This window comes from Triturus cristatus, chromosome 9, assembly GCF_964204655.1.
Source record: "Triturus cristatus chromosome 9, aTriCri1.1, whole genome shotgun sequence".
In the NCBI taxonomy this organism is placed as follows: Eukaryota; Metazoa; Chordata; class Amphibia; order Caudata; family Salamandridae; genus Triturus; species Triturus cristatus.
In genome coordinates, this window is record NC_140592.1 from 317533815 (window position 1) to 317561727 (window position 27913).

The following is a 27913-nucleotide window of genomic DNA, read 5'->3' on the forward strand; positions in this document are numbered from 1 at the left end:
CTGAATGGCACTTGAGTACCCTTTGGGAAGCTGTCTTACGAATTGATAAGCGGTTGACCTGTCCTCGATTGACAACACAGCCTCTCCTCTACATTTCACGGGTACGCAATAAGGATAGTCGATTCAGACAGCGAAATATTTGTGTGAACATATGTATTTAATATTTTATTAAATACATCCAATAATGTGGGGTCTGTACAATGTAGTAATGACATAGTGGTAGTCATGCACTCAGCATAGTGGAGGTGCACGATAAGACACAGCACACCTAAAGTGATTTAGAGATCATTTATTTTTTGTTACCATTACTTTAGAATGACTTTAAAGAAAAGATTATATACTCACCATTAAGCTTAAAAAATACAATTACCCGTTTCTTGGACTCTTCATCCTTGGTACTTAATTTAGACCAGTCACGTTTTTGTGACATGGTCTGCCTGTTGATAAATCATTTGTAGTTTTTTGGAAAGACTCATCACCTAGTTACTTGCTGGAACCCCTTGTTTTGAAGTTTCCTTTTGTTGATGGTTAGGCTGTGTTGTATAGCAGTACAATAGGAGATTGAAAAAAATGATATACTTTTAATTGACCAACTCTGTGGATCAAGTTGTTATGCAGAGGCATTCACATAGTACTGCTTTTTAACGTATGTGGACAACGGTCCACAATATGCCACCTGAGAACCTTGGCTGAAATAGAATATTATATACATGGTGCTTCACTGTGGACACACTTAGCGAATTAATATCTGTTTTTACTGGATGAATCAATAATCCAGTATGTATTGAATACAGGTAAATGCAGAACAAACCTGTCAGTTCCAACCAAGCTGACTCTGAACACAAAAACTGGTTCAATGAGAATGTGGTCCATAAGAATAACTGCACATGTTGATGGTATTTCGACTTCATCATGAATAGGGAGGTCATCATCAGGTCTAGTAGAGATGAGAGCATTAGGAGATTGGAGTAAAGGGTCACAGCCACTATATTTAGTGCTGTTCTTGATGGTTTGCAGAAACAAAGAGTTGGAAGTCAGAAAGTCCTGAATAGATGAAGCTTGGGGATTGCCATTTGGAATTCTAAGCGTAAAACGAGAAACACATTCAGCTTGGACAAATGAGAACATTTTTATTCCAAAATACAAGACCAGATTTTGGGCTAGTTCAAGCATGTACAATAACTCTTAGATACTAATGCTGTTCAATAGTCAACATATCCTCGTAAAGGGCTTTTAGAGATTTTAGCACATCATTTGATTTAATTGATGGGCCTCTGCTGAGGCAAATGTTTTTGTCTTGGAATATTCCCTAACCACTAATGTCCGTTATTCAAAACACGTATTCTAATTCCTAGGTCACAAATCAAGGCGGTTGGAGGTTGGTCTCCTCACTAGTTGGATGATTACATATTGTGTGCAAAGTGGAGATGTATTCTTGCTCCTCTTCTTTTTAATGTGTACAAAGCTGCAAGCTTCTTTCTGGCATGTGTTCACTTTCCCTCAAGCAGAGAAAGCATTCAGGCTCAGATATACACTGGTGACAGCAATATACGTTTGCTGGCCAACAGACAGCCTTCTACCCTCCTGGGGGGAGGTGTGAATGAATCTCAGGTAGGAACACAAAGGTCCTGCTTTGGAAAGAGGTGTCACCTCTCCCTGGCAGGCAGGTAAAAAAGAGTGGAAGCCCAAAACGCGAGCTTCAAAGGGGAAGTCACCTTTATAGGGCTAATGGTAGACACACATGATAGGGACTGCTCTTTTGCTTGTGCAGACAAGTTGGCATCGGTGACAGAGAGGAGAAATCTGTGGTCAAACCATTTTTTCTGTGCCTGTGTAACTTCCAGGTAGCCACACCTCTGGGGTGGGCTAGTAAGCTCCACACACCAGGAAAAGGTTTCTGCCATCTTGAGAGTAGGCTGTATAGTGCATTCTGGGCTAGCTAGGTGTCACATTTCACAGAAAGTTGTCATTAGGCGGAAGGGAACGTGGTAGCCCATTGGCTAGTAGTCGCCTCATCCCCTGAGGGCATTAACTGGGCATAAAAGTGGCATTCCTAGCACCTAGACCTCAGATAATGCCTGCATTGAAGAGTGTACTGAAGGTCTACCCTGCTGTTCCCTGAACCAAGCAAAGACAGGCTGCACCAAAGACTGGACTGCAGCTGCTAGCAAAGAGAGAACTGTGTTCATGGTGCCCTACTTAAGGAAAAATCATCCCAAACTTCAGGCAGGAGAAATGATTCCAAGAGGGAATTGACTGGCTTCCTGTTACAGCTACAGAGCCACAAAAGTTGAAGAAGCCTTCCTTGGTGAGCTGGTCGTCAAAATTGCCTGACCACCGAAATACGAATTGGCGCCCAGCGAAATTTTCCGATACCTACAAATCCGACACGCACGCCACACAGCCCTTACAGACATGTCAAGTGTCCACGACTCGTCCCCCCTGGAAGACCGACTTCTATCTGAACCACGCCTTGCCAAGGCCATCTCCCGTACATATCGCAAATTAAGCAATAACCTGTCGGACCCCTTCCTTATTCTTAGAGACAGATGGCAATCAGACATAGGGCAACTTGACGATGAGGACTGGCAGACAGCTCTGATGTCCCCCAGGGACGCGGCTATCAACCAACGCTTTAAACTGATCCAGTTGAAGATCCTACATAGGACGTACCTCACAGGGGTGACATTGGCCAAGATAGGGACTTGACAGGATGCGCTTTGCCTTCGTGGCTGTAAATGTGTAGCCACCTTCTATCACATTCTGTGGGACTGCCCCTACGTACGATACATCTGAGAGCGGGCCACTGGCAAGATGCAAGACGCTCTGGGAAAATCAATTGTGCTGAAACCCCCATTAGGACTCCTGAACATTTGGGAACCGACTGACCTTATGGACATTGAACAACAATTCACCACCCTGGGATACACCCTAGTCAAAAGAGCCATAGCCATGAAATGGGAGGCCCCAGACAAGCCCTTGCTGATTGGTTGGGTGGCGGAAATGGACAAATGTATGGTAGCTGAAAAAGAGGTCTACAAAACCAGAGGGTGCCCTAAGAAGTGGGATAAGAAGTGGGGGGGCCTGGAATGCCTACCGGGGAGAACTATGTACTTCACCAACTGTTGAACTCGAAATGACACGACAGAGATTCCTGTAGTTGTGATACCTGATTGTAATGTTGTATCTTCAGAGATATTTTCCTTTACATGGCGAACGGTATATCTCAATATATATGTACATGACAAATGTTTTAATAATAAACTTTTATTTAAAAAGAAAAAGAAAAAAAATTGCCTGACCACTAGCTTTCAGCCTCTTAGACTGAGTCCTGACCCTCATAAGTTGCCCCCGTTGCGGTGGACCTAGAAGAGTCATCGGACTGCAATTTGCTTGGCCAGCAAGGAAGTTATCGCCACCTAAAGTGAACTGCTGGTTTTGCTATAATTAGAGATCAGTAGACCAGTGACAACTGGTTTTTGGCTGGACTTCAACTGTATTTCGAGGGACATCAACCCATGTGACTGAGGTAGCCCCACCATTATTGTGGAGGAGTAGCCCCAGGAATATCCCTGTCACCGGATCAGCATCCTTCAGCATCTTTAGCATCCTGTATCCTTTGCATCAGGACCACTCCATTAAAGTCTAAGGCGTTTCTCCCATAGAGCCTGGACTGGAGGCTGGATTGATTGAGAGGTAACTGTTCATCCAAGCCTCTTTGGCCTCTGTAACTCACTCCTTGCTGGAGTTAGTTGTCCATAGGGGGCCAGAGTGGTAGTTTTCAACTTTATAAAAGTTTTCCGAAGTTTGGAAGTTGACCATGTTCCATTTGCGATGTTTTATTGCACTGAGTGAAAAAGCATGATTTATTTCTCCTTTTAAAAGTCATATCTCTGGAACCCGCCTGTTGATTTTTGCTGTTGTAGTGTCTATTTGAAGATAAAAATACAAACTATTTTTTTTACAAATGAGTGTCAGATTTTTAATGAGTCTTGTTTCTTCATTATTCAATGGATTTAGTATGTAATGCTTTACACTTTTTCTTTGACAAAGCCTGCCTGCTCAAAACCACACCAAGGGTTGAGCTACGGTTTGTCAAATAAATATCACTATACTTAGTACAGCTAGTAAGTTTATTAAACAGTTGAGTATCATAACCACACTTTATAAGAAATGACTTTCCTCGTAAGATTAAATTGCTACCACTTATGGTTGGCATAGTATTGATGGGATATTAACCTAAACAGTGGGCATAAAAACTGCCAGAGTATGACATGATCTAGAGAAGTGGCTCTGATCTCGGAAAAATGTGTTTATTGTGGACTGGTTGTTCAGTATGCTGTTGCATCGTGTATCTTTCATGTTAAAGAACGGTTTATTCAAACGTTATTTGAATTATACAACAATCCTGAAAACACTACATTAAGGGCCTGATTTTGATGTTGATCGGAAAGCCTTCGACCGCTGGTCGGAGGCTTTCCAACTGACATCATAGGTTTAAACTCCGACCGCCGTATTACAACGACAGCGATTGGAGTTTAAACCAGCCCGGGAATCTGACTCATTCCAACGGGCTCAAGGAGCCCGCTGGCCAGTCGAAAGGGCCTCATAATCGCTAACAGACGACATTTCCGCCTTCGGGATTATGATGGCACTTTCCCACAGCACTTCCATGTTGGCCTTTCTGACATGAAACTGCTGTCGGAAAGTGTCTTTGGGGGCCCCCTTTCCCCCCCGACCCTCTTGTTGTGGCTATGCCCCCTTCACATCCCTGCACCGTGCACCCCACACAGGAATGTGCATAATGGAAGTGGAATGGAAGTTTGCGACCGCACCATGTGCGGTCTCATCCTAATTGCAGTGTTGGAACCGCCGACCTGAGGTCAGTCTGTTCCATATCCGCAGCGATGTCGGTCGGAGGAGACATTGAAATCAGGCCCTAAATTCTGTATTAAGAAATGGGCTCAGCTTGCAGAGCCAAGGAATCCAAAAATCGAGTAGAATTTTCAGAATAGTAAACGATATAAATAATCTCTTCTGAAATTCATATCTTCTTCCTTCAAATCAATTGGGGAAATCTTGGAAATCAGACTGTGTGTTGACTACTCTAGCTCTTACTAACAAATTATTTATTCGCACATCTAAACATTTTCATGTAGTAACTATCACAATTACCTTCTCACAGTCATTTTACATAGGCCGTGTGTTTAATCTAAACTGTGGGAAAAGGCACCCCCTTCCAAATTATGGCTCCTACCCCTTTTCTTTCTTTCAAAGCACCAGAGTAGAACTGGGGTCTCCAACCTTTTCTGTAATAAGAGCTACTTATGTCCCATGAAAATCCCCCAGATTATTTGAGATGTGGTAGTAACCACATCAGACAAGATTACATTAATGGCCTCCATTTGCAGCAGTGATTACTTTTGTGCATCAAGCACAGTTGCCAACAATAATGTAAAAAATGTTTTATCAATGTGGAATGCCTTTACATAGGTAATACATTATAGCCATAGCTGCAATGCCCCTAGCACCAATTTAATCATATTAGTAATAGTCTCCCCAACACCGTTTGATTTTTATCATTTAAATATCAGCTTTAAATATATTTTGAAAATTCAACCGTTTTTCTCCAACAATCAACTTTAAATATATTTTGAAAATTCAACCGTTTTTCTCCAACATTGCCTTATTAATTCAGAAAATATTCATATTTTCGTTTCAAATAAGCACTTTTCTATTTTGGTATACATATATTAATTCAACCAAACAAAACCTTCTAATTTAGTTCACTGGGTTGCACATTGAAGATCTATTGGAGGCTGCTGGGGAGCTACCAAATAGCTCACGAGCTACTCATTTGAGAAGCGTGGAGCAGTGGCCAAACGAAAGTTGAAGGGGCCCCGCTGCAATGTACAGAGAGGGGCCCCCTCTCCAGATTTAATCCGGAGCTATCAGGCATGAGTAATGTACTGAGGGGGCCCCTTGCAGCTCTGGGGCCCCCCTGCACCGCGGGGTGTGCAGAGGCCTGTGTTACGCCCCTGGCGTGGAGCAGAATATATGCTACTGACACATTTAGATTAATTTGTTAAAATACATTTAAAAGCAGGGAAATTAAGGTGCTTAAAATTTATGCTAAATATTTCTGCCATAATTTCAACCAAATTGTGATATAAACTTGTTATGGAATTATGATGACCTGAAACATGCTTTCTCGAGACTGGTTATTCAATGTGTTTGTTGTTTGTTCTGTCTTTCAGGTTAAAGAATGGTTATGTTTGAATTGCCAGATGCAGAGAGCTTTGGGAATGGATATGACAACTGCACCTCGCTCAAAAAGCCAGCAGCAGCTATACTCCCCTGCACTTTCTCCATCTCACTCTCCTGCCAAACAAATCAAACCCCACCATCAATCCCAGCCGCACCTGAATTATCAGCCCGACCTACAATCGCACACTCAATCGCCGGCAAAAATTGGTCAAGAAAAAACACCAGGATCTCCTCACACGGGGATTGCGCATGGCACAAGCGTTCTGCCCTCTCTGCAGGTTAAGCCACAATCAACTATTCAGAAGGAGCAACCAAGCCAAGGCCAGCCAAAACCGAACGCCCCTCAGGAAGCAATGAGGTCGTCCCCCCATCATCAGCAAGTAAAGCCTTCAGCTCAACATCAGAGTAAACCATCTCCACAGCATCAGCAAGCAAAGCCATCTCCCCAGCACCAACAAGCAATGCCATCTTCTCAGCATCCTCAGCATCAACAAACTATGCCATCACCCCTGCATCAACAAGCAATGCCATCTCCTCAGCATCCTCAGCATCAACAAACTATTCCGTCACCCCTGCACCAACAAGCAATGCCATCACCCCTGCACCAACAAGCAAAGCCATCGCCACAGCACCAACACATTAAGCCTTCACCTGCTGAACAGAGAAAAAACATGGGGGAGTCCCCATCAAAACACTCAACACCACTCTCCACTGGGACACAGGAACAACCTCAAGAGGGCCTCACTGGGAAGCTGTTTGGGTTTGGGGCTTCACTTCTTAATCAGGCTAGCACACTAATTTCTGTCCAACCAGAGGGCACCCTACAAAGCCAGCAATCCCCAGGGAAAGTGCCTCCAAAAATAGTATTCAGTGATGCAAGCAAGGAAGCTGACATGAAAGCCCAAGGAACTGTTTCAGGAACGCAGGGCAAACCTGGGAGTGCCCCGGTTCCAACACATGCAAGTCCAGTACACACTGTCAAGCCAAAGGATGTGCCGAAAGAAAGAGTCATGTGCCCACTGTGTAAAGCAGAGTTGAACGTAGGCTCGGGGGAGCCTTCCAATTACAATACTTGCACAGCGTGTAGTAAACAGGTTTGCAACCTATGTGGCTTCAACCCAACCCCGCACCTGGTAGAGGTAAGGTGATCTACTCGACTTGTGGGCCTCTTCTTTAAAAGGGCTGATGTCATTTCAGTTTTCATTCCCTCCTATTGAAGGATTTTTTAAATGTAGCATTATATGTTAATAAAATAACAGAATATTAACGTTTCTTCCTTCAACAGCGTTATGGCCGTGGCACCAAAACAGAGGCGAGAGGCTTCCTATAACAGGGACTCGCACATATTTAGACCGCGTCATTAAACCGGTTGAAAAACCAAATCGCCTTTCTTAGAAAGTTTTTGTACAATATTTAGATTTCGCCATAAACAATGATGTATCATGGTTGCAATCGATGTTTGCGCATGTTTTAAAATCTGCTTTCAGTTTCACGGCCAGTTCATAGTTGGTGATAAATACGAACGCAAAATCCGAACATGGGGCCAGATGTACGGCCTTCCAAATAGCGCCTCGCAAATTGCGTCGCATTTGCGAGTCGCAATTTATTTGCAACTCGCAAAATACTGTTTGTACATGGGTCAATGCTTTTTAGCATGCTCAAAGGGGTCAAAAGACCCGTTTGCGCACGCTAAAAAGCGTCGTACATCTGGCCCATGCTAACCCTGTTTGTGTTTATATGTAAGTGAGAGCGTCTTTCTTCAAACATACCAACATTTTAAAACTAGAAAGAGGGACAGTCTAAAAAATAATCGGGGATCTTAATTCTTCCCACAGAAATACATTACAGCAAAGGCAATTTTAGGCGGGAGACAGCTAAAATTAAGTCATTTTTTGCTTAAAACATCGGGTCTCTCGCCATCGGGTCTGTTGGATGTATGCGTCTTAAAAAAAAAAAAAGGCGCGAAGCTCGCCTGCACCTGTTGTGGTGCTGTGGTTGGGTCCAAGTGAGGCCCCTACTACTCGTTTGAGGTAGCCTGCCTTATCTTTACAAACGTTTTCAAGCTCTACCGCCATGCACTATTATAACGTCATTTTTCCTCCCCTAAGAGAGACACTCTGAACAGGCTGGAAAAATATCTCGCTTTTCGAAGCCAGCATGATATATTGAAGGGAGAAAATAGCGCATGAAAGGTTGCATTAATGAGGTGACAATTGAAGGGAGCCCCCCGCAATGTTGACCTTTGAGGGTTTAAGCACGAACTGCGCATTCCCCACCTGCTGAGTATTTTAATCACCGATCCTTACCGGCGCTTTCATTTAGCGGCGTGACCATCGGAGCACGTTTCTCCTAGGTGGCTTCTCTCTGGCAGACATATTGGGAGCAGGAAGGGACAGCGCGCGAGGAACCCCATTCGTTAAATATGCGCCGAAAGGAGGGTGACCTAATGTAATGGTATGTTAAACGCTTCTTATCTCTTCGTGTGTTGCTTCCTGTAGTTGTTTTTCAGTGCAAAATGTACGCGACAGTGGAATACTATTTTCTTCAACCTAATGTTACCTGCTCGAGTAGTCACTCTGTCAATCAGCGTGCAGTAAATGAGCCATAGTATTCCTCGTTGCATGGCGATATGGAATTGTAGCTGCCGCCTTTCTTCACAGGACGCTTATTTTCCACCTTCTCCATAAAACAGTTGAATATAAAAGCAGCGCCTTTGGTAGTTTGGTCTGTCTGATGAGTAATGTACCGCTAGCATACTGACAAAGGATACTGAGTGCACATGTCCTTAAGTGAATGCCCTGTGGTCGTCCTTTGACAATGTTCATTCTTTTATTGCAACTGCACATATATTTTCTAATTCCACTGTCATTTTTGTAAAATTATACTTTTGATTTTACTAAAATTATATGTATAATATACTTGCTAAAAGGTGACTTTTAGCCAGCCCTCATCATCCATTGGTCTGTTGTTGTGTCATTCACATATTACTCCACCCAATAAAGCATACAACATGAGTCAGCGGGTCAGCGCACTTCAGTCATTGGCTAACTTTACAGTGAAATCCAGCATTCTGCCCTTTCACGAAAGCACAGCCAAGCGCAAAGTAGTTTTTTATTTGTATTTGGTGAGGGCCCGGCAGATCCCCAAACAATGAAGTATTACAAAAATTATGATAAAGGCATTGGCAGCCAATGCAAGAGCTATTGTTTTTGCCAATGCTTGTTTTCACTAGATTACTGCACTATCTCACACTTCTCTGAAGTAGGCAAAGGTGTCATTTTGGTGCCATATCAAAAGGCCAAACCACAGATATCCAGCTACAACATCATTTACTAGAAAAATACTGTACAGTATCTGCCAAGGGGTTCAATCTCATATTCTTTATATCTGAAGGTAGCACCTTGAAAACAATTGGGGTGAGAAACTCTGTAGGGACGATAGAAGACTTTGGAAATAGGCGAAACAGGAAACTGTGAAGGCTTTCAGTCCTTTGTGTATAAGCCTGCCAATGCTCAGATTTTTGCTTGTTTGGAAGAATGAGAGAGAAATTTGGAACATCAACTTCCTTTCAACCGCATGCTGTGCATGGACATATTCAGGAGTAAATAGAGGCAGAGGTAAGTTGTCCCTTATCTTCAACTGAAGCCAACAAGTACATGTCTGGATGGGAGAAGAGAAGGCCAGATGAACGGTCATGCAGACGGTAAACTTGACAGAGATGCCATCTAATTTCTGTCACTAAGCTACAAGTGCTTTAATGAGACTTACCAAGGAAGCTAGTTTAGCCTTGCCTAAGTTTGATGGGGCATATTCTTTTCACAAGGACAGAGTCTCGTAATGTCATTTTTGCACTGCTGGGTTTCAGACCAGCCGAGGAACGTGGTACAAACGCAGTAAGGCCTTATCAAGGATGTGCTTGCTCTCATTGGTTAGGATTAGCAGAATGTGGAGAACTCATGGTTCAAACTCCTGTTTAGACATGACCTTTCCTTTGCAGGGTATATACTGGCATCAATTGTGAACAAGCTGAAGCCTCAAACAGCAGGGACGCTAATAACCCCAGCTCCAGTCGGCGGACACGTCCCCAGCTGTAGACACTGAAAGGGACACTTTTGTTTTTATTTTCAGATGTTCTTATCAAAATGCAAACTGAGTTGCCATTTTGTAATGTAACAGTTTCTCTTTCACTGTTCACATATTTATTTGCGATATACTACTTGTACAATATTTGTTTTGATTTTTGAAAAGTGTGTTAATTTGGTATATTTTAGATCAAGTTGTGGGAGTCGCGCAGAAGAAAGGCGTGGCCACCATTGTTAAAGCTGAAGCGCGGCGTTGTGCACTGCTAAACATTAAACATATGATGAGCGGTTGAAAAAAAACATAAGATAAAACGGGGCGTGCCACTCTGCTTTTAATAAAATATAATAGGTTGTGTGCAGTCTCAAGCTCAAGTTGGGCGAGCCACGAATAAGAAAAGAAAGGCGTGACCGCTGTTATTGAAGCGGAAGCAAAAATATAAGATAAAGTGCGGCATGCCACGCTACTTAAAAAAACAAGCGGTTGCAGGAGAACGTGTCCTGCCTGCAACAGTAGGTAGGAGAAAGTAATTTAAGAAAATAGTGCTCACAGACTAAATAAAACATATCGAGTAGCAACACGTAACAGGGGCAGTGCTCATGAGAGATTACAACAGGAGAAAAGGCAGTACTAAGGAGGGACTACTAAGCCTATTTACGAATCAAAACCCACCATTTACAAAGGGCAGTGACAGGAGCCAATTGAAACAAGCATTTACAATGCAACGGTCTCGGCATTGTTAAAGTTAGAGCTATTGGCATTGCTCATGACATTATTTTTGTTTGTTTTTGTTTTTAAAACATTTAAAGAAACGGCATTGTTAATTACAATGTCAATAGTTTAATCACTCTCAAATTAGTATGGACACTCCCTTGAACTAAAAATGTGCAGAAAGAGCCCATTTTGGAACTGCCCAAGACCCGAATGTGTATTTGTCCGAAGACATATGGTTTGGATTTGGTAGCAAACATCTGATGCCAATATGGAGTCTGAGTTCAAAATGTACAACTGGCAGGCAGTGGCGGGCATTTGTGAAATCATTCGGCCTTTATGTGTCAGATTGAGCAGTCATGAATCCGATGACTACATCCGAATGCTTGGTAATATGCCCCCTCTTTTTTTGGTAAAACGCGCGATAATTCTCTCTTTGCAGATTTTTCGTGTATACACAAAGATGTTGAGAAAGATGCGCAGGAGGGAAGATGATTAAGCCTAGCTGCAGAGTTCTGTACGACCTGCAGGCGACGTAGGAGGAAACCTGGGAGGCCTCAGTAGATGGAATCGCTATAGCTGAGGCAAGTTGGAATCAGGACAAGGGCTATGGTTTTGCACACATGTAGTAGGAATAAAGGAAAAACATTCCTGAGAATGCGTAGCAAGTTGGAACATGCACCTGAAACTTGGGTTTCCGCACCAAAAACCAGCTTGCCTCGTATTTTCCAGGCATTTACAGCGACAAGTAAATTTCGATATGCTTTCCCAGGGATGTGGACATTATTGCACTCAGTAATTTCTGGGCGTTGTAAACTCCGACCAAGTTGTCATTTTGACCCGTGTAAATCGTATTTGCGCAGGGGATTGATAATTACCAATGCACTCGTCATCAAGCGTCATTCATGTGAATGAAACGTTGCATGCTTTCAACACACTACAGATCAAGCAGGAACAACAGTAGATCTACTTGTAAAATAATTCTAATGACACCAACTGGCAAAGGAAGGGCTGATTAAGAGTTACCTCGCAAGAATTTGTAACTTTATTTAAAAAAAAAAAAAATGTAGTAGTATTAGCTCACCTTCTAAAATGTAAATAGCTAATAAGGCACTAATTTAACTGACAAAAACACTCTCTTAACACTCATAAATATGGAGTGTCACTTGAACTCCTCCACACAGAAATATGTAGCGTAACCAAATGTACTTAATTAGCAGTTAGGGGTTTTGTTTAGACGGGGGAGAGGGGGTAATCACGATTTTATAACTCCAATAGGTAGGCTAGTCATCACTTTTAAAGTACCGTGGCCATGCTAGTGGTGAAGCATCGATATGAGTCTCAAGCCCTCTCATTCACACATACGACAATTGTACATTTACATGGACATCTGACAGCATTAATCGGCCACACAATGCAGTGCAGCCCCAAACAATGTTTCGTGGGTGTCCTAGCACACTATTATTATGGGACTTGCAGTTTCAATAATAACATTATCAATGGCGAAAAAAGCAGGCAAAGTAATGTAGGCTAAAAAGCAAGAAATAAATGGAGTTACACATGACATGCTTTGATTACTACTGGCCGCCTCCTGCAGGGCAGGAACGCCCCTCCTCATGTTCATTATATTTTCGCGGGTGTCCTAGCACAATATTATGAGACTTGCAGTTTAGCTATTAATATCATGTTTCAAAAAGGAATGAAAAGTGATTTAGACTAAAAAGCAATAATTTAAACAGTGGGGTTACAAATGACAACGGCTCACAAAGCAGCAGCCTTACTGATCGTCTCCTGCAGGACAGAGAATACACCTCACCGTGTTCATTCCATTACAAGAAGTACAAAAGCTCAACATTGCGCTGCTCTTTCTCTGATTGAGCACAGATAACATGCTAGGTAATCCATTAATCCTGTTCATACTCCTTAACCTTTACAATCACATTTCTCAAACTATACATACTTGACTTCGTTACCACCTCATACCACTATTCCCCAATTTAATGACACACTCATCTCTAGAAGAGAAACCCTCCCTCACCCATTAACGCCTTTACAATGTTGTGCATCCACCTACAAAACCCACTCTTCCTCTGAAAAGAACTTTCAAGCATTGCAATACCCCCACTATTTTGTTCTTTCCTTACCAAACTACCATACGTCATAACCAGCACCACGTTTACTCCCGACAACCAGATGCTGCTGCCCGCCGCCATGACGCTGTGCTAGGACCCCCAAACCTTCCGAACCCCACCGCTTCCGGGCTCCCCAACTCACACCACCACCCGGAAGAAGTCTGCACAACCCTCATCACGTGACTAAATATGCATCCATCGAGAGAAGGAAGCGCGAGGCGAGGGTCAGTACGTCGGCAACCCGCATGGCAAATTAGAGGAACCATAGTATGAATGACATGGAAAGAGTACTAAAGAAAACCTCCGTCTACACGAACGAGGAGTGTGAAAAGTTCAAACCTCATCCGTCATAGAATACCATTTTTTTAAGCCAAGGTTCACAATCGACATGTTCTTGATAAACATACGTTATATGACATAGTTGATTTGCTTGTGGGTTTTACACTTTTAGGATGAATACCAATTGTATGTGTAGCAATGCTCAATAAACCAATAGGCAATGATACTGCTTACTTTTCTTATTTACAATTTTAGAATCGTTCTGTAATTCCTCGTGCTCTTGCTTGCCTTTCACCAAAGTTCAATATTAACAGGTGGCTCCGTGGCGAAATGGATAGAGCATTGGACTTCTAGAGGTTTGGAGGCATTCAAAGGTTCCGGGTTCGGGTTCCGGGTTCGAGTCCCGGCGGAGTCGCAGGAATTTTTATCTAATTTTGATAAAAACAAGGGGTGAAATAACAGTTGCAGGAATCCCCTTGGGCAAATCGGTTGCGAGTACGTTTTCAATTATATCTTCGGCAGGAATTTCAAATGCAAATAATAAGAAAGAAAGGCAGAAGTCTCATGTCATAAATGGGTAAACCATCTACTGTTTTGACTTAGATAAATGTAATTGATTTAGGTGCTTGATAGAGGAAAAACTTAACAATAGCGACTCTGCTGTTATAATAGAAACCGCCCTTAGCAACGACGTTTTCTTACGTCCGTCACGTGAGCTCAAACGAGCTCGGTTGGCGAAAAGGAAAGTGATGGCAATAATTGAATAGGAAACAGTAATTTATAAGAGATTGGGTACACAAAAGGAAGACAGGGACTTCATTAGATTTTTTTGGGTGTGGAAATAAATCTTAAAGTGGGAAGCGTTGCTGGAGGGACACAGGTAATTGTTCATTTGTGGGGCGGCATAGGAGAGTGGGTGATTTGCTGCGCTTCAAGTGTGAGAGGATGATAACAAAGGCGGAACTAATGTTATTTGGGCAGGCTGCCCTGCGTTGTTTTTTTACCCGATGGTATTTTCATTCCTTCGTTCTCTTTTTCAAATGCAATCCAGTTAGTGGTGTAGCAAGAACATACGGAGACACCACCGCCTTTCTCCGAGGTGAAGCAGAAATGCCTCGGAGAAACGCAGTGGCGTTTTTGGATTCGGGGGTGTGTTTCTTTTTCTCTCCTCTTGCCATTGGCTGGAGGAGAGAAAAACACGCCCTGAGAAAACCTCGCAAAAAACACGCCCCCGAATCCGAAAAGGACGGGGCCTGTTCGGAGTGACGAAGCTCTTCTCCAATGGCTGGCCAGCATTCAAGAGGCCAGCCAATGGAGAAGAGGGGAGAAGAGGGGAGGGTGCAAGCCCCTCTTCTCCAAAACATTAATTCTCCGACTTCCGGTTCTGCCTTCGGCAGACCGGATGGTCCTCGACCTAAAAATGGGCGGAAAATAGGTGGAGCTTAAAGTCCATACCTGAAAACATCATGTCTCGAAGAGACCTAAAAATGGGGGGAGAATTGTAAGAAAATGTCAGAGACATTGTGTGTTTGGTTCAAAAGTAGTCTGACTTCTGCTTTTGTCATTTTTATGTTGTTAGTCCGGTAAGGAACCCAACGCAGCCTTTACTGTGTTTGTAAAAGTAGCAGGCTGTTGCCTAGACTAAAATTCTTTGTGTAGTTTAACAAGCATTAGTTTGATGATTTAATAAAGACAAACTTTTAAAAACTGGACAGGACCCCAAACATAAACCCAGCTTGTTCTTTTCACTTTTATGGAAGTACTTGAAAGGGGCTGCTTCAATGAATAATGTCAGAAAAGGCTATGAGGAGTTAAGTCGCCAGACTATTTTGGACTAGAAAGAGTAGGAGGTCTGGTGGCAAATATAGCCCAACAAGGACAGAGAGATTTCTTTAAAGGGCAGTCCAAGCTTTGTGGTCAAAAGAGAAGTGTTTCTTCGCCACCTAGTTGATAAACTGTTTCCCAAAGTATAATGAGAAAAAACAGCACATTAAAATGAATGTCTGGTGTGTTACAATCTGAAGAAAAAGTGGAAGATCTCTTTCCTGTACGACATCACAGTACCTAACCATTATTCTGCATTCAGATTTATGTAGCATAAGTAAGGCGTAGCATGTACCCCAACTGGGTACACGGAATAGAATGATGTATTTTTCTGAAAACCCCTCTTGATAGGGATGCCCATCTAACCATGACAACATTTGGAAACATAGAATATCATATTACAGTGCAACATAAACTGTTCACACTACTCCGTACCCGTGTGGACAAATAAAATGCTTGATGAATTGCATGATTTAGCTCATGGAATAAATTAAGGCATCATTTAGACTAGCTTGGTGGTACAGGAGCCCTACCATTAACCCTCTCTACCAGACTTGTGGTTCCGCCACCTAATTTAGAGGTGGTGGAAGCCTCATGTTTATGCTGGCAGATCCTCAGCTGGCACTTCTAGCATCAACTACTGACCGGGCGGTGTGTACGTCACTGAGGTGCCAGGCCATAGTGATGGTCAGGCTGCACTATTTAGTGAGAGTGACTGGCACTTGATTACTTTGACAAATGCGAGCATGGAAGGCACAGTGATCAGAGCCGGACTAGGAACCCAAAACAGCTGTCGCATGTTTGTTGCACCAGCCCAATGCCCACTATGGCGAGTCCGTCCCTGACAGCGGTACTGGGCAGGGAAATCAAGCAGTGACTCCGATGCGCATGAGGTGAACTCTCCATGTGCATCAGGACCATTGTTTTTTTTTGTTTGTTTTCAAGAACCTATTCCTGCTTTTTCTCAGAAAATTGGCTCTCAGGCATCCTGCAGCTATTACCAAACATGCCATGCACTGGTCATTGTCAACTGTGCAGCTTTTTCTAAGAGTAACAAATAGGCAAAGAGGCAAATATACTCCCAATAATACACATAGTGTGTTGACAGTGTGAAACACACATACCACTACAGGGATCATCCCTTATTATCACATACATTCCACCAAAACATCAACTGTTGAAAAATATTTCATACACATATTTTAGCTCTCTTGTACAGGTCATTAGTGACTGTTGTTTTCACTTATTTATTTCTCTTTCTGAAATGTAAGATAACCAGTTATGCTGATACTACAAATTCATTGGTAACACAAGAGCAGTGCAGTAGCTTCATCTTTTCCTACTTTAAAGAATGATTAAATATTAAAGCACCAAGGAGCCTAATATATTTAAAAGGTGCAATTTCTTTTCTAATGATTTAAGGGGTTTCCCTCACCTGATGTGACAAAAAGATAACAAAAGTGCAGTCTAAGATCTATGAAGCCATGTGCGTAGCACATAAATACATGAATCATCACATCATAGGACTGGCTGGGTAATTTTAGACCCTGAGCCTGGTAGCCACTCACCTTGCTGAGGACCTTACCTAAATTTAAGCATGATTTCCTGGAAAGCGGGGTTTTGTGCTGCACTGAACCGGCCGAGTTTGGCGACTCAGCAAAGGTTTTTCTTGTTCAAGAAATAAACTCCCAGTGAAGGAAACCAAAAACAAGTGATGGTTGCGCTCCCTAAATAGGGCAGGGCGACCATCACCATGACCTGATGACTTAATGTCAGACAGGCTTCCTGGCCAGGGGCTCAGTCAGCAGAGGTTCCACCAGTATAAACTTGGCTCTTTCACCACCCCCAAATAATGTGGAGGAGCAAGTTTGGTGGAACTGGAGCCCCGCCAATAAACGTCAGGGCTCCCGCACTGTCAGATTCTAAATGATGCCCTTAGTCATCACATGGGGTAAGTAATTACATTTATTAAGCATTTTGATGTACTGTTTCATTGAAAATCAATAAAGAAAGTTAAAAAAAAAACATATCAAGCATTTTATTTCACCACATGGACACTGCTCCACGGCGAGTTACATTGTAATACTATTTCCGTATCATAGGATCCTAGTTGAAGTCATACTCCTGAAGCATATTCCCACTTACATGCAGGGACCCCGGAACACTTTCTCCTAAATATCAGACTCAACTGTAATTAAGCAGTAGACACTTCGGTGTCCATGGTTTGGTGATACCCCGATAATCAGAAAAAGAGGACAGCTTTTACTACATTTTTCTGGTGTAGAAAACAGGTTATCCTTTAATGTAGTAAGACCACATAGCAGCACCTATCTGAAGGCAATGCTATAAAATATTCCAAATTACTTGTTGCCCACATTCAGGGAGAGACAAAAATTAAGGAAAGGTGCCTGTCAAGTCAAAAGTGCAGAAGCTGCAGAGAAAACTACACTGGTACTTTAAGAAGCCAGCTACCTCTCCTTCCCAGCACATACTGTGATGGAAGTTAAACTCTCCGTGACAGTTCCTTTTTCCAGCCCATGCTGAGTGGATCTCAGAACCCTGTTTGGGTTTCTTTACCTAATTTCCTTCAGTTTGTTTCTACAAAATTGAAGATTTGTGTATCTCATTTGTCGTCATTAAAGACCAACATCAGGTTTTCTACTCTTTCGAACTAAAAAAAGGATTTTTTAAAATAAATGCCATCGCTTTTTGTGAAATGTCCCTCATTCTGTTTGTGTGGTATCTCAGCCTGTCACACACAGCTAAAAAGGGTGGATTTTGTCAGAAAATGACTAAAAGAGCCATCAAAGACAGAGAGAACATTCACCTTAGAAGGGAGCAGAAGAACATGGAAGCAGAAGAAAAGAAGCAGGACAGAGAGGAGTATTCATCTACTGAGACAAGACCTTTCCTGAAGAAAGACTGCTACAGAGGGTGATAGAAAGAGAGAAGGTGAAGAAAACAGTGCCAACAGTAGTCTATAGACTCAAGACAAACCCGAGAGCAGCAGCTGTTGACTTTGAGACAGGTGTCATCCATTACCTGTTCATCATACATAAGCTCGATGACAGTGCCACCCATGTCAACACCAACGCTACAGGTACTGTTACTTCCTCGTCTGGGTCCATCCCAATTGACCTCTGCTCTACTGACATCAAAATCAGTGCCAACACCACAACCATCAATGGCAAGACACTCAACTGCAGAATATTTGACATCAGGGAGATCTCTTTCCATGTTGTGAATGTCATGTCAAGATGGCCGTAAAGACAGTTGACGTGAAGAAAATCAACATAGAGACACTCAATAGCTTATATGTTCTCCATTTGTTCAGAGACATAGCCCTAGTCCTATCAGGCTGATACACCAAATCCTTTATCCAAATTTACGGCTAATTATTCCAGCAGAATACCCTGTACAGGAACCTCTTATGCCTCTGGATCTTCTGCCTAAACCTGCAACACCTCCTTGGCCAGCTATATCACCAAGAACAATTTAGCATCAAGATCTACTGGTAGTGGCAAGAGCCATGTTTGTCATCTATTCCACCTTTGCCGCCTCAAAACACGTAACTAAGAGGATCTTTGACAAGGAGGCATACAAGAAGACGATCTCCCTCTTTTTCACCTTCTCCATCCAGGAGTCTTTCCTCCAATGCTTATTCCACATACAAACTAACCTCTCGGGCAGCATCACCCTTAAAGTCATCATCTGCAGGTGATGTTATACATTTTCAAGATGTATTAATAAGAGGAGCAACTAAATTGACTATCCAGCTACAGATTCATCAGGCAACAGACTCAGTCATAATGGAGACATTGCAACCAGGGGATTCTCCCAGACCCATGTTACCGTAGGTTCCTGGCATCTCAGAACCAGTTGAGGAGACATTTTGTGCACCAGCTCCAATTAAAACAGCAACCCCTTAAAGGATAAAAAAAACCATAAAGCCGTTGAAAAAAAATACCTGATTTATTTGAAGCAGGACCCCCCACCAGATTCTGTCATAGTCTCGGCTGTGGGAAAGAGACGAACATCGGCACCAGAGACATCAGTCCCCCCAGAGAAATAAAGCAAAAGCCTTGATGCAGTGGGGGGAAACGTTTGTGGTTCTGCAGCTATGTCTTTTAAGAATGCAAGAGCATTGGCAGTCTTGGGTAGGTACGATAGAACTTAATGGGAATCTCTATCTTCGTCTGCTGATGACCTCCAAAAAGCCAAAAGAGAGGAGACAAGATTTCCTGGAAATAGTACAATAGTGTCAAACCGTTTCCAAACAATCCATCAGTGCAGTGTTTGATTCTGCGGATCTTGCTGTTATAGTATATTGTCATGGTGTTGCACTCCTTAGATCTTTCTGGCTTAGCCTGACATCTCTGAAGCTAGATGCTCGGTTGAAGATTATGAATCTTTCTTTTACTGAAGCATCTCTGTTTGGGCCTCACACTGATGAAGAGATGGAGCGTATGAAGAAGGAGAGGGAAACCCTTAAGGCTGGGGAAAGAACTTATATTGTTACTAGTATAGAGAAATGGATTTTATGTACCACCCAAGATAGAGGCTTCTACGCCCTCAGTGGTCCTTCTATCATCATTCTCGGAGAGAGCGGCAAATACAATAACAGCAGCAGTCTGAGTGCCATCTTAGAGACAGTCGAAGAAGAGGCCAGCAACAGTCGCGGTGTCTTTACACGTCGAAGTCAATTTCACAATCTGAGCAGTGAAGAGCCCACTTGTGGTAGCAGATCAAGTCATCTGGCATAGTGGAGTTTGATAACCACTGACAAATGGATCTTACAAATTATTCAGGACAGCTTTACAATCCACTTTAAAGCTCCTCCTCCATCTATACCACCAAAACCAGCACCAAAATATCAATTGCTCCAATTAAGAAAGGAAGTAAACCCTCTATTCCAAAAATAAAGAAATAGTACCGATCCCCCATCTCAAAGAGGAAAATGTATCTATTCAGGATATTTTTTGTTCACCAAGAATCAATCAATCAATCAGGGGGTTTGTAGAGCGCACTACTCACCCGTGAGGGTCTCAAGGCGCTGGGAAAGCTCCAAAGCAGAATTCAGGACAATCTTTGACGTTGGAGAGGCAAATAAGAAGATCAAAATACTGATGTTTAGGATGCTAGCCCTGCATCAGATATAGCCACAACTTATGAAGGGAGAATGGAGGTGCTCTTCATGATGCTTATTATCACATAACACTAGCAGTAAAGCACAGACAATTTCCAGTATTTTCAATAGGCAAGGCTCATTATCTGCACAAAGTTCTACCTTTTGCCTTAAATTGCCCGCGAACATTCTCGAAATGCAAGGCTGTGGTGGCGCCTCACCTGCGACAGAACAAGATCTACATTTATCCTTACCTGGATGACGGGTTGATAAAGGCACAGTCTTCTCCTCAAACACAGTTGGACTTCAACAGTTCAATCAGCTTATTACGAAACCTGGGCTTACGTATCGATCACAAGAAATCAATGTTTTTCCCTTTAAGGAAAATGGGTTGCTTTAAAAAAATCTTGTTTGGGAATGCAACACTCCCGTTTGGAGCCGATCACGTGGGGTCACAAATAACCATCTGCCTAATTAATATTCATAGGACAGGTTGTTCTGCAACAACGTTCATTAGTACATACGTTGCATCACAAAATCAGATACAGGTCAGAAAAAGAGTGCAATATGAAACCAGCTTTTGTGACCTTTGTACATTGGGCTCCTGGTTCTGTCTCCAGTAGAGAACTACAAGAAATCCTGCCATCAAAAGCAGGTGAGCCTTTCCTGGAGTACTGACTATGTCTGGTAAGAATGCTCCGATTTCATTGACATTGTTTTGTGTCTCTTTATGGGGACTCCTACTATTTCACAGTCATTGGAATACACCAGTAGGCTGACCGCTACTCTCCACATCATTATAGTTGGTGTTAACAGTAATGGAATTTTCATCTAAAGATTTTTGCCGTTAGACTAATTAGATTACACAGACTAAGACAAAAATACCCAGAATGCATTATATTGTCATTCAAAAGCCCAAGAGTGGAAACAATGTCTATAATGATATGGAGATTCACTCTGCCTACTAGCCAAGGAACAGCATGGCCATTCCCCCATCGCCAAATAGGTGCCAGAAGTTGTGTCCTCAAGCAACACTTTGGGCTTCCCTGTCTTCCTGTGCAGTAGTCCACAGTCTACCCGAGTACTAGTCAGAAAATTAGTCCTTTGCCGACCTTTAGCCCAAACATAGCCATCTTAAGGTTCTGAGGCAGCCGGCCATTGTCTCGAAGTTGTTGACCTCATTAAGGGCTTTGATATTGTTCTCACAATTTAGGACCCCTCACTTTAAACCTGGGGGCAGTGCAAGTCTTTATTAGTAATCAGCCAATGGAATTTCCTGACAAGGTTTGGTAGCCTAACACCTATTGGTCCTACGGAGTTGGGCTTTCTCTTTTTTATATATTCTTTTATTAAGCATTTTTTAGTTAAAAAACATTTTGACCAAACAATCTATTACTAAACAAAATCATCTTGCAGTTCATGGAAAGTCATACAAGCATCAATACAACTTTGGTAAAAATTAATTTCAGTCAATCAGATGGGAGTCAGTTAGTTAATGGGAGGGAAGAGATAACATACACAAGTTATGTCAGGTTCTCTTGCCGTAGTAGCTTCACCAGTGGCCCCTATTCTTCCGATGCTTTCTAACACAGCCTCAAGCTTTATGGTTTGTTTCCTCAGCTTTTGAGCAACAGGTCATCACTCTTGAGTTATTCATCCAAAGCCTCTTTATCCTTCCACTTTCGTGTTGTTTTCCTCTTGGCTACTAGTAGCCCCACCCTAAGAAAGTGTGGGCACAGATCCCTCGCAACCTTCCACTATAGCTAGCAGGGCAGACTTAGGATCAGGAACAGCAGTTTGTCCAATTGCAGCTCCAAGTGTTTGATGAATTATCTTCCAACTCTGAGCAATGACAGGGCATTTTCACACGGCATGCATGTAGGCATCATTTGCAAATTTGCAGTGGAAACAGAATGAGTTTGGTAACCTACCCATCCACCACAGCAAGTTTGAATGAAATAGACTGTCTGGGAATATTTAAATTCTATTAACCATAGGCAGGTGGGTATCGCCAAGTGGGCTAAGCCATCCTCGCTTCAATGCATCCATCATAGACTAGCTCCCTCTACGTCGCTCTACCACTTCCCCCATAGTTTAACAAAACTGTTGGGTGTGTTAATTATCAGCGTTTTGTATATTCTGGAAATAATTTTTTCCCCCACTTGTTCATTGTTACCTTAGCTTCCACTGGACTAAACTCAAATACCTTTGTTAGCTTACTTTTGTGTGTTTCTAAGACATTGCAGATTTGTATGTAACAAAAAACTCTGCGATTTGCAGAGCATAAACTTGTTTGATAACTGTCTAAACAATTTGCTGTGACTGGAAGTCCACATATCACATAGTTTCAAGATCTCTGAGATCCCAGTTTCGGACACCGTTAAGTTGTGTGACCTGTGATAGCCAGGAGCCATGACTCACAAGGACAAGAGCATAGCTTAATCCAAAATGTTAGGGGATTGCGAGTCTGAAATGTCTCAACAAGCAATGAGGTGTATCCAACTAAAAAGAATAGGAAGGGATGTATGCCCTAGACTGTGGTATTTGCAGGGTTAGTGGTGTTAGTTTTCAGTTATTTGGAAAAGTAAGCCCATCCAGTGTAGGGCCTGTGTGGGATAGTCTGACTCTGGACTATGTTTTCTACTCTAGTCCTCAGAGCAATGTTGGGCAGAGAGGCCCAGGAGAGCAGGTTAGCATGAGCCCATACCTAGTAGTAGACCAGGCTTAGGATGGGCAGCAAGAGCGGCCTTTTAGTAGCCAAGGCCCAGCAGCAGCTGGCTATATTAAACTGCAAACTAGTAGAATACACTATAGAGTACCTAGCAATGTGTAAATGACCCAAGGCACCTAAAACTAAAACTTCAGCAAAGAAAAGTTTGTAACTACCTGGACCATAAATTACTTGTACAACATGGTGAGCTACACAGGAATGAGCCAGCGAATTCTCATTCTTTCTCTCTTTTAATAGAAAATAGACAAATTGGCATGATAAAATTAAGGAGATGAAGATTTTGTGTTTGGATTCGAGTGCTGATGGGCATTTTGTTTTGTTCTACTGGGGTGTACAATCGTCCATTGCTCAGCTTCAAGTGATTGTTAGGTTTTGAGCTACCATTCCTAAATATGTGGCTTTGATGCCATCCTAAGTGTTTATGGATATAGCAGGTTTAAGCTAACTTTTCCACAATTTAAATTTAAATTAGTGATAGGATATTATTTGGCAGTATAGCTTGAAAAGATGTACCGCTGAGGGATCACACACCTAAACTACTGTATGGCTTTGAGCTGTATTGTGCATATGTGACAAGAGGATGGAGGATGATGTCTTAATGTGGGTTGAGCTCGATGCACTACTGATCTAGCAAGTACTGTACTTTGAGAATCTCTTGTAGCTGATTAATTACCAAAGCACTTGTCTCCTCACCCACTGGCATTTGGCAGGACTCTACAATGCAGTGACCTGAAAGGAGACAATGATAGATGGGATAGATGGAACCAGGCTAAGGCAATAATAGGATAGGAGACTTCAGGCCACCACCCTCACCACCAGTCACTGTGCAGCAGATGGTTAGGGGCCTTTAGGTAGACACAGAAGGAAGGGAGGCAAAGGTTACACAAGGATATCTGTAACAAAAGCATATACCCACTAAGCAGTGGCGGCTCGCCGAGGGAGTGCTGCGGGGGAGGGGAGGGGCAGGGTGGGGGGTAGTCAAGTCCGACATATGACGGCCAGGAGTAAAGTAAATAAATAAATAAAACTATTTACCTTGCGCTCGCTGCATCGCCAACAGGGAGATGGGCCGGAAGATCTTGGGGTCCGCCTTGGGTTTCTTGAGTAGGGCGTTGATCTCGGCGTGCATCCAGCTCTCCGGGAAGGTTGCTGTATCGAAGGAGATGTTGATGGCTTTCCGGAGATGGGGTGCGATGGCGGTGCTGGCTTTGTTGAAGATGTGGTATGGGCAAGGGACTGACGGAGATCCAGAGTGGATGGTGTTCATGATCTTGATGGTGTCGTCGTCGTTGATGTTGGTCCAGGAGAGCAGCGGTTGGTGCGGATGGTGATCGTGGTTGACGGGGCGGTCGTGTTGTTGAAGCTGTCGTGGATGTCTGCGATCTTGCAATGGAAGAAGGTGGCCAGCGAGTCGCACAGGTCTTGCGAAGGTGGGATGTCGGTGTTGGAGCTGGGAGCAGCTGGGAGGAGGGAGTGGACGAAAGGGCGTGCGGGGGGGTGGGGACGCAGCAGCAGGAAAGACGGGGGCAGGAGCAGCAAAGGACCAGAAGGCAAAAAGGGCACAGAGTACAGGGAGAATGAGGAAACAAATGAGAAGTTAAACAAATGGGCAATACAGGTACAAAAACAAAGGGCACAGAATGCAAAAGGGAAGGAGGAAAGAAAACGGGCAGATAAACAAATGGGCAATACAGGTACAAAAACAAAATAAAAAAGCAGAAGCAATAAAATTACCAGAAACAAACAGTTAACAGAATAAGACAAACCTACGGCCTACCACTGGCCACCAGGGATGAGGCGCAGGTGGTAGCCTGCGTTTGGAGGCGGGCCTCGAGCTCGGCACAGCAGCGGCGGCTGGGCTCAGGGCACGGTCGCACAGGTGGTGCTGTGCGGCGTGGAGAGCGACCTGCCTAAGGAAGGGTCAAGGGATCACTGAAGCATCTTCTCTAAAATACCGGATACAGCAAAGTCTGCAGCAGCAATTCAATCGCCCTTGCCTATTGGATGTGGTTTAAGTTTAAGTATGGTTGTGTCGGTTGGTAAGTGCAGTGGTTAAGCTTGCAAAAGGGTTTAATATGGATCATTGAGAAAAAATGTCTGTTACAGCACTAAGTCGCACCAAGGGGTGAACGTGTGCGTACAAATGCATGTCATGTTATGTTATGTGTGGAGGTGTGAATGCCTGTATTGATACATAAGTAAATGTGTTGAGAAGAAAATTATGATGTCAGTCAGTGGACTGTTGTGTGAGTAGGAGGCTGGATGGCGTGTGAATTCATGTTTTGATGTATACTTAATTTGTGTGGGCAGATGGATGAGTAGATGAATGGAGAATGTGGATAAAGAATGCATGTGAAAGGAAACTACCTGTGAATTGATAGATATTTGTGCAAGGATGTTTTATGGTCAACCTGTGTTTAAGGGTGGGTTAAAGATCACTTTGTATGTGGGTTATATGCGTGTACGTGTGGTGTATGTCTGTATTTATGAATGCGTCTTGTTTGTCGGTATGCATGTGTGCGCAGGTGGATGTACATGTAGGTGGTGTAAATGACCTTGATGCTGCTGCATTTGAAGCTAGTCACCTTGTGCATATGCTGAGCTGCAAAAAAGGGGCTACTGACTTTGAAGGGCAAAAAAGTATGAGAAATCTCTCTGCTGGGGAAGAGATTTTTCATACTTTGTTGTCCTTCAAAGTCAGTAGCCCCTACTGGATCTCATCAACAGACAGTTACTGGGTGTTGTCTTATGTGCTCTTGGTTGTCATACCCCAGTAATAGAAAAATTTATACCGACAAACATGATGTTCTTGACATGACACTGTGACCTGGGCCACTTCTGGCTGCAAGAGAAGCTCAGAACAAAAAGAATAGCGGTGAGCTATCTCAGCAGGTTGACATGTATGTTCGAGTTCTATAATCAGATATGCAACCGTGACTCCAGCTTTAACCACATGCCCTGATTTATCAGAATATTTTTATAGCGCTTAAAAATGGCATCATGAAGCGCTGTCAGTAAAGTCTACCGATTTGCGTGGCTATTCTCAGGACTTGGAACTACCACAAATACTGGCCCCATGAACCACTGTCACACTAAACAGACAGATGGATGACAGTCCAGGCCGAGCCTAAGGGAAGTGGATGGTGCAATGCTGGAGGCCTTGTAAGCCCAACTTAAACCTGGTGACAGTGAACAAAGCTGGATATTTTTAGGACCTGGCAGGGCATTCAGATCCCATATCTGATACCTCTCACACTAACTAGGGGATGCAGACCGATGCTGCAGTATGGAACAGAACACAATTTAAGAGCCGACTTCAGTTGAAGAAGCACTATGTTCCAAGTGTATGAGCATCGCACATTAGGCCTGAGTGGGGTGTGAAACTCAAACGCTGTGTGTTGATTGGATCAGTATGGTAATCATCCCAGTCAGCCAGTGCTTCAGTGGGATGAAAAAGGTGGGAAGTTGGTAATGGAGGCATTGGCAAAAAACGTGTTACTAGGAAACCATTCCAAGAGGCTTGGCCTACGCAATTAAGGATGTTTCTTAAAAAATCCTGTGCTTTACAAAGCATGCCACCTGGTCGGGATTTGGGTGCCTCTCTGTGAGTTGTGTGCTATTACAACACAACAATAGATATCCACCTCAAAAACAAGGCAGACCAATTTGCTTTGCCAACGCTTGCTAGTAGTATCGAATTAATGAGTAATAATGATTTTGTTGTGAATAATATGAATTGAAAATGTTTCAATTCTGAAAATTTGAGAAGAAAATTGAACATTGATAAGATCTGTGGAAAGAGAGGTGGTCTTCAGAGTGTCCCTCAGACTGTCTTCTGTTCCCATTTGTGCTGCTTTCTTCTGCTGTCTCGTACTCTGTTAGACAGATACTCCCTTTTTCTCCTAACAACTTTCTGAAATCCTTCATACGCATATCTCACACATCATAATTTTCCTCTTCACACCGTTTGGCGCTCTCTTCTTCAAAGGTACTTTTGTTCGTCTCCTCACTTCAATTTCCCACACACAACCCACCGAATCAGCTTTAAACTCTGCATTTTATTTTCCTTTGGCACTGTCAATATTTTCAATGGTGTATACCTGGTGCTCCATTTACAATAAGAATCTATGCCACATATGGGGCACGTGACAACTGACTAGCCTCTGATTTCATATTGTCATTTTCGTCAGGGCGGGGCCCCAAAGAATATGTCTAAGTATATGTTTAACAAGCATTGGCATAGCCAATAGGTCTTGCCCTTGGGACCTTATAAGTGTTTAGCCAGAGATATTGACTTTCCCTATGTCTTTAAGCTGTGCTGTACATAAGTCTGCAGCATGCTGAAAAGTTATAATAGAGAAGTGTCTGAAGCATTTTTGTTACCTTATATATGACCAAAAAACATTACGTACAACTGAACGACCATATTAAAAAAGTATTAACAATAAATAATGTCTTGAGGATTTTTTTTGTCCTTTCAATGCTGGCAACTTCTATCTGCCTGTCCCAATGGTTGCTTGTTATGTTTTTTTTCTGCTATGGGAGGGGGGCATAAATAACAGAAGGGTGAAGGTTGGGAAATAGTACCTGTATAACAGTCAGTGAGAGAGAGATTCAGTCAGTTAGTTAGTCAGTCAGTCAGTGAGAGAGAGTGAGAGAGTCAGTCAGAGAGTTAGTCAGTCAGTGAGAGGGTGAGTAAGTCTGTGAATGGATGCACTGAAAATCATAACACTGTGGCATGATTAAGAATAATCATGTTTAAAG

The 27913-nt window shown here is 42.9% G+C and overlaps 1 protein-coding gene across 1 annotated transcript in view; it reads left to right on the forward strand.

Moving 5' to 3' along the window:
* The window catches only part of BSN (bassoon presynaptic cytomatrix protein), an 841563-nt gene that overhangs the window by 363638 nt on the left and 450012 nt on the right, over positions 1-27913 (forward strand). The window contains exon 3 of the mRNA XM_085625028.1: positions 6258-7406. Coding sequence (XP_085481154.1) covers positions 6258-7406 — 1149 coding nt within the window. The remainder of the gene's footprint in view (positions 1-6257; positions 7407-27913) is intronic.